The sequence below is a fragment of the Xenopus tropicalis genome, chromosome 8 (genome assembly GCF_000004195.4).
Source record: "Xenopus tropicalis strain Nigerian chromosome 8, UCB_Xtro_10.0, whole genome shotgun sequence".
In the NCBI taxonomy this organism is placed as follows: Eukaryota; Metazoa; Chordata; class Amphibia; order Anura; family Pipidae; genus Xenopus; species Xenopus tropicalis.
Window position 1 is genome coordinate 45,926,249 of NC_030684.2, and position 14,984 is coordinate 45,941,232.

Sequence of the window (14,984 nt, forward strand, 5' to 3'; positions counted from 1 at the left end):
GTTTTTCAGGGGACAAGAAAAAATAGTGTAAAATCAGGGACATGCATTATGCATTAGAAACTGGTAAAACATAAAACAGGGTATGTAAATTTAAGGTTTCACTCTATTTACCCTTTAAAATGGATGGTGATAAAATAAAATATTGGGTGCCCTGTTTCCTTCAGTGGCCGAGTACTAACAAATAAAATCACAAGCAATCACAATAAACCAATTAAAAACTATTATAATCAGCCCTGTCTGGCATTTTAAGTTTTACACAGCAGCTCTCTCACACTCAATCTCAGCATTTTACTTCCTAGAAAATTCCCAAGCAAGGTATCACAATTTCCTGGGTGGCACCGCCTACACACTGGGCCCCACCCATTTTGCCTTTCACCATAGTGATGTCATGTCATCTGTCTCAATAAATAGCCCCATAGGTAGAGCAGGAGGGCAGTCAGATCTCACCTGAGATACAGCAGCAGCTCTCCATTCTCACTAAGCTCTGCTATTGCCCTCACTGCCCAGACATGTTCTCAGCCACCTTGCAGGTAAGTGTGCCAATCACTGCCACCTCTGGGCACAGATCTCTATACTTTCTAAACCTCATACCTGTATATCAGAGTTTACTCATGGATACATTTTCACTAGGTGATTATGATATCCTTTCCACTTTCCATTCTTCTTACAATAACACAATGCTTTTTATTCTCAATGAAAATGCATAGGAATTACAGTGTACTTAGATTTAGATTATTTCTTTATTTAATGGTTTAATCCCCCAGTATATGAGAAAGCTTAGCAATGCAGAAGAAACAAACCCACTGCACTTATGTAATTCAGGAAAACCCAGTAGTTAGTGCCTAACAGTCATATATGAAGATTTAGAAGGTGCAGCCTTTGGGAAGATAGAAATGATATAAGCAAATTCTGTACAACTTGGAAGCACTAGAGAGGAGTTAATATGTGACTTTTCAGCAGACTTGGATGAAGCAGCGTTCTAGTTCGTAACATTTATATTCTGTTTGGTTTGTTTAATCACAACAGAATTCCAAGAAACTTCAGCAGATATGCAGACAGCTCCACAGCGCTGCTTTAAAAGGTAATGTCCTCTATGGGAACTGGCTTTTCCATGTTTGCGTATCTCTCCTTTAGCTTTGCCTTGAAAATTATAGCTCTCTGCTTGTTATATATTATATTATTTTTCTTGCCTGGGAGAAGTCTTTGCTGTTTATATTATTATAAAACTGAAACTTGTGTATTATAAAAAAAAATGACCCCCTGTTGTAAAATATGAGATATTAGAAGTCACCTCTGAGTTCCATGACCTGTATAAAAGCATTTTATATAGTCATTGAATTCCTTTGTGATTTATAATATCCCTATATTTTACAATAGGGGTACTTTATTCACTATAAAACATATAGGCTGACAGCCCATGGGGCACCCACCTGAAGCACCCCCTCTTTCCTTCCATTGACTTGAATGAGAAATGCTAGAGCCCAGAAATGTTGTAGTGAGCTTTCAGGCATGTCCCATTCAAGTTGATGGGAGGGGCAGAGAGTGACCGCTCTCAGTCCCTTAAAACCCACATAGAATACAAATCAATGCTTTTATTACTTCAGTTATTTGCAGTATATAACGTTACATTATTATTACGATGTTACAGTCGCTGTCAGTCCTCAGTATGAAGAATCTGTCACAAGCACTTTTGCCTCATTCATCACTGACATTCGCCCTGAGCACCTCTCAGACGTTGTACGGCACAGAAGTAAGCGCATGATCCTGGACAACATCGGAGTCGGCCTCGTGGGCACAACCACTCATGTGTTCGACATTATTCTGCAGTACTGCCAGGTACAGCACAGTCCAACTGCTTGCCCTATATATATATATATCCTTCCTCCCTCCCATCTCCTCCTCAGCTGGACCAGCCCCCTCCCATTTGTTCCCCACTGTCTGTACCTCACCCATACCTGCCCCATAGGTAGAGACCATTTTAGCCCCAGGTTCCAGACAGGATAAACCACATTCTGCAATAACTTCACTTATAATTAGTACTGAGACCAGAACTTTAATGTCCTGTCACTTATATCGGGTCATGCTTGTGTTGTCCCAGGATTTGCACTCTTCTGGATATGGGAAAGCAGCTGTTAGCTCAGTGTATGGAAGAAAGGACCTAATGCTGTCACCAACCCTGGCTGCCTATGTCAATGGAGTTGCAGTAAGTCTACTTTAATATTGTCATTGGCCATGATGATGTGTGCATTGTTTTATTGAATGGGTCAGGAACAACAGGAACTGCCCAATGTGCTTTTTTCACTAATGATGTTTGGGAATTTGGTGCTGTATGTAGAAAGCAATACTTGTATCTGTTGTGTTTGGGGACAGTGCATGAGTATGTATTTATCTAAGGCTCCACTGAACACGATAGACCAGGTGGGGCTTTGTTTAGCTAACACAGGGCTAAAAGCAAACTAACTGTAATAAAAATAGGAGTTTTTACAGGTATAAATGAGAAATAAATAGTAAGTCATGTCAATTAACTGATTTTCTTTTAATATAACTTGTTACTATAATAAAGTTCTATTTGTGTCTCTTCCTAGGTTCACTCCATGGACTTTGATGACACCTGGCACCCTGCCACCCATCCCTCAGGCGCAGTGGTGCCTTCCATTCTGGCACTGAGCCAATTGCTCTCTAAAGAGAAGCGAATCAGTGGGGAAGACCTGCTAACTGCCTATAACGTGGGGATTGAGGTGCAAGGACGGCTCATGTGTTTCTCCCACGAAGCCAAGAATATTCCTAAAAAGTAAGTGGCTAAACACACACAGGACAATTGTTTCTAGACTAAAGGGTGCATCTACTATGCATAATAATAGGTAATGTAATAAAAGGTGCAATGTTTGCACCAGGTCTAGTCACCCATAGCAACCAATGAGAGGGTAGCATTTACTGGTCACCTGAAAACTAACATTGAATATGTTTCTGTGCATTACTAGACCTGGTGCAAATATTATAGTTTTCTTTTTATTATACACAGAGGCCCAAATAGCCCCCCCCAGCCCAATAAATAGGGAGTGTCTATGGCAACTTACAGCAGCACCTCTGGCATTGTCTGTACAGTTCCACTGTAAAACAGGTATTGACAACCTTCACATGATGCTGGGATGAGAGATTTATTTCAATAACATCTGAAGAATCATAACTTGCCCCCCCCCCCCCCCCACTGCAGTAAAAAGCTGCTGATTGATTACAATGGGCTATTGGCCTAGGACAGATATATGTAAATTAGGGCTCAGATTTCTGTAATCATTAGGTACATTTCTACTAATTAAAGGGAACCTAAACTTTTTAGAAAGTTGCTTATCACCACTTGATAAATACGATTCTTTAAATCCCATACAAATGAATAGAACGTGGCTAAGTTTTTTTTTCTATTAAAGGGGTTGCTTACCTTTAAGTTAACTTTTAGTATGATTTAGAGAGTAATAGTTTGAGACAATTTGCAATTGGTCTTCATTTTTTATTTGTAGTTATTTAGTTATTTTACTTTTTGTTCAGCAACTCTTTAGTGTGGAATTTGTTTGCTAGGATCCAAATTGCCTTAGCAACCAGAGAGTGGTTTGAATGAGAGATTGTTATATGAATAGAAGGGGAGCTGAACAGAAAAATAAGTTATAAAAAGTAATAACAACAGTAAAACTGTAACTTTCAGAAGAAGGCAAATAATTAAACCATAGAAAATAAATAATAAAGACCAATTGAAAAGTTGCTTAGAATTGGCCATTCTATTACATACTAAAAGTTAACTTGAAGGTGAACCACCCCTTTAACCTCTAAACTCACATTTTGATAAATTTGCCCCTTACTGTATGTGCAGTTATAGAGAATAAGGTCATTCAACGCCATTTGTTTTCCTGCAGGTTTCACCCTCCCTCAGTTGTCGGAACCATGGGAAGTGCAGCAGCAGCAGCCAAACTCCTGTCATTAAACCGAGAGCAATGCACCCACGCACTGGCCATTGCCGCCTCGCTGGCTGGGGCTCCCATGGCAAATGCTGCAACACTTTCAAAGCCGCTGCACATTGGAAATGCCACCAGACTGGGCCTAGAAGCTGCACTGCTGGCCTCAAAGGGAATGGAAGCCAATGCTCTTATTCTGGATTACGTTCCCGGCTGCTCAGGTTTTAGTGCTTTCTATGGAGATTATCAGCCCAAATCATTGTCCCCGGCAGGAGAGGACTATGAATTTCTCCTGGAGAAGCAAGACATTGCCTTTAAGTCTTTCCCGGCACATCTGGGAATGCACTGGATAGCAGACGCCTCCGTCTCTGTTAGAAACAGACTCATAAACCACTATGGCTCATTCGATCCATCTGCCATTCAGTCCATAGTTCTCCGAGTCCCAGTATCCAAATACATCAACAGGCCTTATCCTGAGTCAGAGCATGAGGCACGCCACTCTTTCCAGTTCAATGCTTGCACAGCTCTCCTGGATGGACAAGTCAACGTTGGCTCCTTCAGCGAGGACAACCTGCATCGGCGAGACCTCCACCGCCTCTTGAAGAAGGTGGTACTGGAGCATCCGGAAGACAATGTGGCCAACTTTGATAAAATGTACGGAGAAGTCGTCATTGTGCTGAAAAACGGAGATGTGAAGATAGGAAGAACCGACACGTTCTATGGTCATTGGAGGAACCCGCTGAGCAGGGAGTCTCTGCTGAAGAAATTCCGTTCCAATGCCCTCCATGTGCTGGGGGAAGGCCAAGTGGAAGATGTGATAGAGATAGTAGAGAACATAGAAAGTGTCAGCGACGTCTCTCAGCTCCCACTGTCCCTTCAGTAACACAAAGTCACAAATACCCAGTCATACCCTGAATGTTTCTATGGTACATTGACCTTCTCTGCCCGGTGGCAACCCTATCTGCAGCCTGGCCAGGCCATTTTCATTTATGTGTAAATATGTGATTAATATGTATTTATCATTATTATATATTTCAGCTTAATATTCCCTAATTACTCAGGGTAATTGCCCCCGGCTCTGATTGAGCTGGAACAAACAGACCATTAGAATCCCCTGTAATGGTGATAATTGCAATTCAACCTCAGTGATCTTTTGGGACTAACCCTCTCCCCCCCCACCCCCCCCGCCCCAACTTGTTTACATATTATTTATTATTCTATGACTTGAATGCATTTGTATTATATTTTTATTATTTCCACATTGTTTTGTTATTATATTGTGTTTATAGTGTATTCTGATTTCCTCGAAGGTCCCATTTATATGTCTGTTTGTTGTTAAACCTTAAATAAGAATAAAAAGGGAAAGAAAACCCCAAACACTGATGTTTCTATACTTGCTTGCCCATGAAATGAAGGATACATCATTACTGAATAGATTCAGTTACAGTCACTAGGGGTAATATAGGAGGAACTCTGTGCAAGTATCAATTAGTTGGTTTGATACTGAAACTAGACATTTTAGGTACAGAAGTCTAGTAACCCATGGCAACCAATAAGATGTTTGCTTTTAAACAAGAAGCAGTAAATGCTGCCTGCTGATAGTGGCACATAGAGGTGATTTAAAATAGGGTTTCAAATATGGTGTTCTTATACAAGAAATTTAAGGGGGTTGTTCACCTTTACATTATTATTTAATAATAATATGATGTAAAGAGTGCTATTCTGAAATTGGTCTTCATTTTTATTATTTGCAGTTATGAATTATTTCCATTGTTCAGCAGCTCTCCAGTTTGGAATTGCAGCAGCTACCTTGTTGCTAGGGTCCAATTAACCTAGCAACCAGGCAGTGGTTTAAAAGAGATAGGAAGGGCCTAAATAGATAGATAAGGGCCTAAATAGAAAGATAAGTAATAAAAAGAAATAATAACAATAAAATTGTAGTCTCACAGAGCAATTGTATTTGGGCTGTTGGGCTCAGTGACCCCCATTTAAAATGGGAAAGAGGCAGCAGAGGAAGGCAAACAATTTAAAAATTATAAAAAATAAATAATGAAGACCAACTGAAAAGTTGCTAAGAATGGGCCATTCTATAACATACTAAAAGTTAACCTGAGGGTGAACCATTCCTTTAAGAACTGATTCTTTTAATAATATATGATAATGATATATAATTAGTTAGGTTTTATATTTATTTGTAAATGTAATTGCTATTAAATGCAGCATCAGTCTGGCTGTTTATATTCTCTGCACTATTGGTTCTGCCTCCTGAAACAATGTAGCAAAAGCCAGGCGATGAAAAGACCTGGGGGAGAAGTGACTCTTGCTACAGTGTTTCAAGAGTCAGAACCAGAAAACAAGGGAAGTTGCTTGGAATGACATTTTCTTTTATTATGCAAACTCTGCTTTTGTGTGACATTCCCTTATTAAATAGGGAATAAAATAAAGAGATTTACTGGATCCCAGCATGCACAGCTCTCTTATTAGATTTGTTTAAGTGATGATATAACTGGCACGGAGTCACCTTGTGTGATTTCAGCTTTATAGGGATGAGGCACATAAAGCTGTTTGCAGATCTGTTAATCTTCATGGCAGGTTGGCACAAGCGCAGGCACACAGACACCCTACCCGCAGGCAGCATTTGGCCTGATCCGTTCCTTTGTTGCACTGCAGTTAAATGAGCAGCTACTGAGCCTTCCAAGCTTTGCTACTGGCTAATGATACACACATGATGGCATTCATCATTAATTGCATGCTTTGTTTAATTTTATCAGTACTGTTTAAGATTGCTGTTTCACTTTGTTGAGAATCAGCCTGTTTAGCTTGCTCATTAGTTTGCTTTCTGTCAGCTATTAAAGTTTTATCTAGTATAAATAAATTTTAAGCAACTGGACTTGTTTGGTAATCATTGAAGACGTTTCACTACTCATCCGAGCAGCTTCTTCAGTTCAACTTCTTCAGTTGCCTCGGTGCATGATTTGGTGCACCAAGCATAGAATAGCAGTACAGCATTCATCAGCTTCTCACAAATTTGTGTGTCATTTGTGTGTCACCTACTTTGTGACATAAATTTTTATACCTTTGAATAAACATCATTAGCATAAGTAATTACGTATTATTAACTTTGTAATTTCATTGGTTAACACAATAATATACAGAATAAGACAATTATTTTATTGGATTAGTTAGTTAAGCGTCACCTGTGGTAAGGCAAGATGCCCAGAGAAAGAGGACTATATCTTGACCATTTTCACTTCCCTACCTACTGTACCTAAAGCCGTTGGCCCACATCCTGGCCATCAGACATGATATGCTGTTGAGCAGAACATTTGCAGAACCATGTTCCAGACATGGAAATCTGCCAGGCATATTATGTAGGTAAAAAGTTATCTTCTGAGCAATGCAAGCTCAGGTCTAAGAAGCAAAGCAAAAATCAGATCTAACACTTGGACCACAGTTATACAGTAAAAACCAAGATGCAAAGTTTAGGGACCCTGGTTGTAATAGAATGGCAGCAATTTAAATTTCCCCACTGAAAGTCAATGAGTGACATCTGATTGGTGGCTGGTGGATCTGCCCACTTTTTATAACCTGGAACTGCAGTTACCCAGTGACTAACTCTGCAAAGTTTAGGGGCCCTAGGATTAATAGTTAAAGAACGGAAGCAGTTTAAATTTAAACCATTAAAAGTTAATGAATGAATTTTGATTGGTGGTTGGTGGGTGTGCCCACTTTTCTAACCTTGAGTCAAAGTCACCTAGTGATAAACCGCAAAGTTTGGGCACCCTGGCATAAATAGTGTGAGGATGGCAGCATTTTAAATTTAAACCAATGAAATTAAATGGATGAAATCTTATTGACTGTTAGTGGCCAACCCAGTTTTCCTATTTTTGAACTGCAGTCCCCCATTTTGCATTTTACCATTGAAAGTAAATAGGTGAAATCTGATTGAATGTTGTTAGCTCCACCCCAACTTTTCTAAACTTGGGATGTAGTCACCCACTGACAAACAGTAAAGTTTGGGAACACTGGAATTAAACCAATAAAATTCAATAAGTGAAATCTGATTGGCTGTTGGTGGCTCCACCCTCTTTTTCAAACCTAAAACTGCAGTCCCCTAGTGATTAACTGTGAAGAGTTTAGGGATCCTGGTGTTAATATTGCGAGAATGGCATTTTTCCCCATTGAAATTCAATAGGTAAAATCTGATTGGCTATTGATGGCTCCTCCCAATTTTTCTAACCTTGAACTGCAGTTACCTGGTGCCTTACTCTGCAAAGTTTGAGGACCCTGGTGTTATTTCTGTGGGAATGGCAGAAGGTTAAATTTCCTCCACTGAAAGTCAAAAGGTAAAATCTAATTGGCTGTTCATAGCTCCACCCAATTTTGGGCATCCAACAAATGTCGCTGTTTAGGATCCAACCTCTGAGGTAACCAGCAAAGACAATTATATTAAAATTTCAATCCCAGCATCAGATCGCACTACATAACATTTATTTTAGCATCTTCTCTAGGGTTTTTATGTGTTTTTATTAGAAACTTCACAAGAAAGAATTAACATAACTCAGACGGACATGCCAGCCTAATGAAGAGTCTATGCCTTTTCCATGGATTTCTGGAAGAGGACGATGGAAAATCAAAACTATTTACATCCATAGGAATTTGTTGCTCCCGGTGGTCTGAAGGAGCAAAATCCAAAATAGTGAGTTTGGCAGGTCCAGAAAGCTCCAAGTTCCATGTAAGAACACAGTCTAATAACAATGTTAAAACTCCTAGAAAACCTGGGAGAAACATATTGTTACCTGAACTATGGCCCCATGGGGATCCCAGTTGAGACACAAATAACCAGTATGCCAGGCAGCAGCTAACAGGACTGAGTTAATGTAGTTTTGTGGGGCCAAATTAATGCAAACATTTTTTATATGTTGTGTTAGATTGCAATATGCAGACTGTAGTCTAAAGATTTTAACTGACTTTAATCCCATTTTCCTGTCTTATCAACAGGAGCTAATTGTATGCTCTATCCATGATCTTGTCCTGTTACTCCTGGTTCAAGTTTAAACAGTGCCTGTATGGGCCACAGCAAAGAAAGATTTGGTTGCTGATATTAAGTCATTACACAATTTAGTTGCTTCTCACCTACACAGCCTATACTGAATCTGTATGGTTTCTTTCTCAGAAGCATCACTAAAAGATATCCTATTTAACGCTAGTCACTTACAGGTCCTTTTCAAAAAATTAGCATATTGTGATAAAGTTCATTATTTTCTGTAATGTACTGATAAACATTAGACTTTCATATATTTTAGATTCATTACACACAACTGAAGTAGTTCAAGCCTTTTCTTGTTTTAATATTGATGATTGTGGCATACAGCTCATGAAAACCCAAAATTCCTATCTCAAAAAATTAGCATATTTCATCCGACCAATAAAAGAAAAGTGTTTTTAATACAAAAAAAGTCAACCTTCAAATAATTATGTTCAGTTATGCACTCAATACTTGGCCGGGAATCCTTTTGCAGAAATGACTGCTTCAATGTGGCGTGGCATGGAGGCAATCAGCCTGTGGCACTGCTCAGGTGTTATGGAGGCCCAGGATGCTTCAATAGCGGCCTTAAGCTCATCCAGAGTGTTGGGTCTTGTGTCTCTCAACTTTCTCTTCACAATATCCCACAGATTCTCTATGGGGTTCAGGTCAGGAGAGTTGGCAGGCCAATTGAGCACAGTAATACCATGGTCAGTAAACCATTTACCAGTGGTTTTGGCACTGTGAGCAGGTGCCAGGTCATGCTGAAAAATGAAATCTTCATCTCCATAAAGCTTTTCAGCAGATGGAAGCATGAAGTGCTCCAAAATCTCCTGATAGCTAGCTGCATTGACCCTGCCCTTGATAAAACACAGTGGACCAACACCAGCAGCTGACATGGCACCCCAGACCATCACTGACTGTGGGTACTTGACACTGGACTTCAGGCTTTTTGGCATTTCCCTCTCCCCAGTCTTCCTCCAGACTCTGGCACCTTGATTTCCGAATGACATACTTTGGACCACTGAGCAACAGTCCAGTGCTGCTTCTCTGTAGCCCAGGTCAGGCGCTTCTGCCTCTGTTTCTGGTTCAAAAGTGGCTTGACCTGGGGAATGCAGCACCTGTAGCCCATTTCCTGCACGCGCCTGTACACGGTGGCTCTGGATGTTTCTACTCCAGACTCAGTCCACTGCTTCCGCAGGTCCCCCAAGGTCAGGAATCGGTCCTTCTCCACAATCTTCCTCAGGGCCCAGTCACCTCTTCTCGTTGTGCAGCGTTTTCTGCCACACTTTTTCCTTCCCACAGACTTCCCACTGAGGTGCCTTGATACAGCACTCTGGGAACAGCCTATTTGTTCAGAAATTTCTTTTTGTGTCTTACCCTCTTGCTTGAGGGTGTCAATGATGGCCTTCTGGACAGCAGTCAGGTCGGCAGTCTTACCCATGATTGCGGTTTTGAGTAATGAACCAGGCTGGGAGTTTTTAAAAGCCTCAGGAATCTTTTGCAGGTTTTTAGAGTTAATTTGTTGATTCAGATGATTAGGTTAATAGCTCGTTTAGAGAACCTTTTCATGATATGCTAATTTTTTGAGATAGGTATTTTGGGTTTTCATGAGCTGTATGCCACAATCATCAATATTAAAACAAGAAAAGGCTTGAACTACTTCAGTTGTGTGTAATGAATCTAAAATATATGAAAGTCTAATGTTTATCAGTACATTACAGAAAATAATGAACTTTATCACAATATGCTAATTTTTTGAAAAGGACCTGTATATTAACTTTGCCCCTTTGCCCCCGTTTGTATGTTTGTATGTGCTGTGCATCCCACTTTGCACTATATACATAAATACAGTACAATACAAACCAAACCTATTTTCATGTAATCTGTGAATTCTCAGCTGCTTATTCCATTTTGCAGTTCAGTAAACTGGGGATTTACTCTAAGAATTGGAATGTTATTTATTAATAGGGTTTTGTGCAAAGTATACAAAAGGCACAAGCTGGCATGTTTTCCCCCACAATGCCCACAATGCCCAGAACTCAAACCACAGCAGAATTGTCCACATGTCACTAGTGGCAAGCTATGCCAAGTTGTAGCTTTATCATTATGGGTATGGGCACTACCTTACATACCCAATAGCCTATTATTTCATAGGTGCAAAAGTGTATAAAGTGTACCTTGGATTTAATGTCTGGCCAGTGGCAGGGGGAAAGTACTGAGATCCCTTTATTAAATTAGTGCCACACAACGAACATCAACAATATCATTTTACTTCAAAAATGTTTTGACAAACAATAAATCCTATTGCTTTAAGATAGACAGGAGCACAGCCAGCAACAGGCAAATGTATATTCAGTGTCTGCCTCATACAAATGCACAGAAACCAATCAGATATTTGCTTCAGTCATACCTCCAACAGATTTTATTGTACAATATATAAATACAGTTAATTACACATCTGAAATAACCGCAATGAATACTAATTAATTTGTCAGCTGCAGAACAGATTTCACCATTTCCCCAATTCCATCATAAATCTCATGAACTGGGCTGTTACACATAAAGGCGCTGGTGGTGACCAACTTGTTCTTTGCATCCACATGAACTTCACTGACTTGCTTGTTGACGTGTTTGCAGCCGAGCTCCTTAATGGCAGCTGCTGTGCCTGCATATGGCCACCTACAGAACAAACAAATGAAAGTTACACTGGGTCTTCAGAGAAATTTAAGAGGACTATTAATAAGGAGATTCATCTTTACTGATGTGGGTGTTCCCTAACAAACCAACAGCACAGGACATATTTGTGTTAATATCTTTGCCATTTGAGATCTGGAAATTAGGGAATATCCCATAATTATTATTATAATGGGTTGGAGAAGGGGTATTTGGGGTTATTTAGGCAAAAGGCTGGCTCCAATAGTCCCTACTCTTTGATTTTTATTCAGCCACTAATACCGTAACTCTATACTGATGGATCAGAAATGCAGTTCTCCCCCTCTATTGCAGATACACAAGTCCCTGAATGTCTATTCAACTTTCAGCAAACCTAGTTGAAGAGGTTTACTAGTATTATTGTTTTAATACATGAATGTATTTAATTCAGCTTTCTGTCTTATTCTGTCTCTGTTTTAGAATTATTATCTTAATGGAAGTTATACAGGAGCATGGTTAGAATTTGCTCCAGTCCAGTAACTAAAATGCTTGTTTTAATTATTTCATTATTGTAATTGCATTAGTCGATTATAAACTAACTGGTCATTTGTTGCAAGATGGAGGACAGCTTTGCTCATTCTGTTATTAACCCTATTATGTAGAATTTATGAAAAAGTACTTCTAGCAAAATAATGCCTTCATTAGGCATTCAGAGACAGACCAACTACTTTGAACAGATTTGGGGTAACTGAAGATGGACGTACTTTTCACACTCTGTATCACAGCCAACCGTCAGTTCACATCCAGGAAAGAGTTTTGCTGCCAGTACAGGGGAGATACAGCACAAACCGATTGGTTTCTTGGCTCCATGGAATCCTTTAATAACTGCTTCAACCTCTTTTGCCACCGAGCAGTCCTTTCCTTTTACAGCCCAGGTAGACAGGTTTTTGGCAACACCAAAACCTCCTGCACATAAATGTAAAATACATTATAAATAACAATAATCACATATTCAATTGTATGACTTTTACTACAATATTACCATGTTATATTATTTTGTGTATAAAGCATGCAAAGTCAGTTTTACCTGGTATAATGACTGCGTCATATTCACTGACATCAAGATCTTTAAGGTCTTTAATATTTCCTCTTGCGATCCGTGCACTCTCCTCAAGCACATTGCGTGTCTCTTTTGTGGGCTGCCCTTTGGTGTGACTCACTACGTGCATCTGGTCTGTGTTTGGGGCAAAAAAATCAGTCTGTGGGAGCAAAATATTATGTTTATTAATCATACAGCAAGGAGTAATGCAAACTGGCAGGTTTATAAAGACTGAATACAGACATCTGGGCCTATCTCTATTTACAAGTCATATCAGCAGAGAAGTTAATTGGCCTTTCCCTTCAGAGACTGTTCCCTCTCCAGTCCATAATGAATACTGCTGCTGGCTCATACACATCTCCAACCATGGCACTCCTTTCACTACCATCCAGGATAAACTTGAAACTTATGATCCTCACATTTAAAGAAGTTTATAACTGCCTCACCCTATATCTCTGAACTTATCTCTAGATACCAACCAACTTACCCTCATGTAGTTTAACATAACCTCAGTGTGCTGCTAAAAGCAATAACCTGTGCCACACCTCTCACATTGCTTAATTCTGATCTTGCCAGTTCCCACAACTTATGTCTCAACCCTTTCTCCTTATAGATCGTAAGCTCTTTTGGGCAGGGCCCTCTTCACCTCTTGTATTGGTTATTGGTTGCTTTATATGTAATTCTGTATGTCCAATGTATGAAACCCACTAATTGTACAGTGCTGCGGAATATGGTGGGGCTTTATAAATACATGTTAATAATAATAAAGTAGCAGAAGGTATCCACCCCCCCCCTCTGCCGGCACAAAAGGACTTTCTTGCACAGACCTGTCTGGAGCTGCTACTTTATATATTCAACCTTACACAATTGCAGTAATTGTCTTGTATCAGGTACACAGCTCAATGGGTCTTGTTAAAGTGAAAATGTAAATAAGAAATACTGGCCAACACTGCTAACTTGCTAAATGGCACTGGATCAATAATCCATGGTAACTAATAACAACAAGATGATCCAAACTAAATACTTATTGGCTAACATGGGTTACTATGCTAATAGAAAATGGTCACTGTTCCTTTAATAGATGGTGGGTGTGGCAGTGTTGTAAATTTAAATAATTAAACCTGATTTCCAGGGAACAAATACAAAGTGGCCAGATAATGTGACAGGGAGCCTGATTGCCAGCAATTATTAACTATGAGGCTTTTACAAGAATTATATCCAGAGATATTCTGCAATAAAACGTCTGTAACTGTCTCTTTTCAGAATGTTTTTAGGATAGAACACCTAAATAACAATGTTTTGGCTTAAAAGTGTAGTATGTCTGGTTTTGTTGTTAATGTATCCTAGCAAAGTCCTGGGTGCCTAGGCATACTATAAAGCAAGTCATATTATCACATTAGATACAATGTACACGCTAAACCACAACCTTTGGTGAGTCCCATAATATCCCTGTGCCTCAGACACCATTTAAACTGTAAGGAAATGTGCATCTGTGCATAAACCGTTCTCTCTGATAAGATATAATGCACTCTCTCTCTCTATATATATATATATAAATAAGATAAAGTACACACAGTAAGTACAAATAGAGCTCTTGGTGCCTCCCATAACAGAAGCGCCTAACAGTAAGAAGGCAAATTATTACGTTTCCTTTGTAAAGAATCCATTACCTGAGCTCCGGCTCTGCTCAGATGAACATAGACAGCCGACGATTCATGAATCTCACTGCCGTCATAAACCCCACAACCAGCAAGGATTACTGCCACCTTCTTAGCCATAGCTTCAGGGAGAGCTGCAAACACAAAGGTGCTTCTGCGATAAGGAGCACAACAGTGTGGGAAGGAAGCCTCTCTGAGCTCTTTATACACATGGCAGAGAGGCAGGGAGGTGGGGTAATCGTCCAACAAGGAAGTCTGTCTGTTATTTCCTAACCTGGATACCTGAGTCATTGCAAACAATAGGAATTCCCTATGTTACATCTGCAGTATGAATATTTCCTTGTGCTCTCTTTGTCTGCAGGGGAGGAACAAGATTGCTCAGCAAATACATACAGTTTCCAATTGAACAGCTCCTACTTATTAGCAGGGTTTTCTATTTTTGGCACTAATCCTTTTTATTTGTATCCTTTCAGTTATTTATATGATATAGAAGTGCAATAATGTACTGGTCACTGAAAGGGGGTCAGCTACTTCTGATGTAACTTTACTGAGAGAGGAGATGGGCAACACAGGTGGTTAGAGTTAGGTTTAGAATATAAGAA

The 14,984-nt window shown here is 39.7% G+C and overlaps 2 protein-coding genes across 2 annotated transcripts; one reads left to right on the forward strand and one right to left on the reverse strand.

The window, feature by feature from the left end:
• The first annotated feature begins 420 nt into the window (after nt 1-420).
• Nucleotides 421-5,321, forward strand: acod1la (aconitate decarboxylase 1 like gene a [provisional]). The gene is made up of 6 exons (XM_002931800.5): nt 421-530; nt 1,027-1,081; nt 1,649-1,836; nt 2,099-2,203; nt 2,586-2,791; nt 3,906-5,321. The coding sequence occupies exons 1-6, from the start codon at nt 510-512 to the stop codon at nt 4,825-4,827; spliced, it is 1,497 nt and encodes a 498-aa protein (XP_002931846.1). The 5' UTR covers nt 421-509; the 3' UTR covers nt 4,828-5,321.
• A 6,046-nt stretch (nt 5,322-11,367) lies between these two features.
• gatd3alb.1 (glutamine amidotransferase like class 1 domain containing 3A-like gene b1) lies at nt 11,368-14,688 on the reverse strand. Its single transcript, XM_002931809.4, has 4 exons — nt 14,395-14,688; nt 12,713-12,884; nt 12,390-12,591; nt 11,368-11,652 (listed from the first exon to the last, which is right to left on the reverse strand). The coding sequence occupies exons 1-4, from the start codon at nt 14,671-14,673 to the stop codon at nt 11,457-11,459; spliced, it is 849 nt and encodes a 282-aa protein (XP_002931855.2). The 5' UTR covers nt 14,674-14,688; the 3' UTR covers nt 11,368-11,456.
• Between the last annotated feature and the right edge of the window lie 296 nt (nt 14,689-14,984).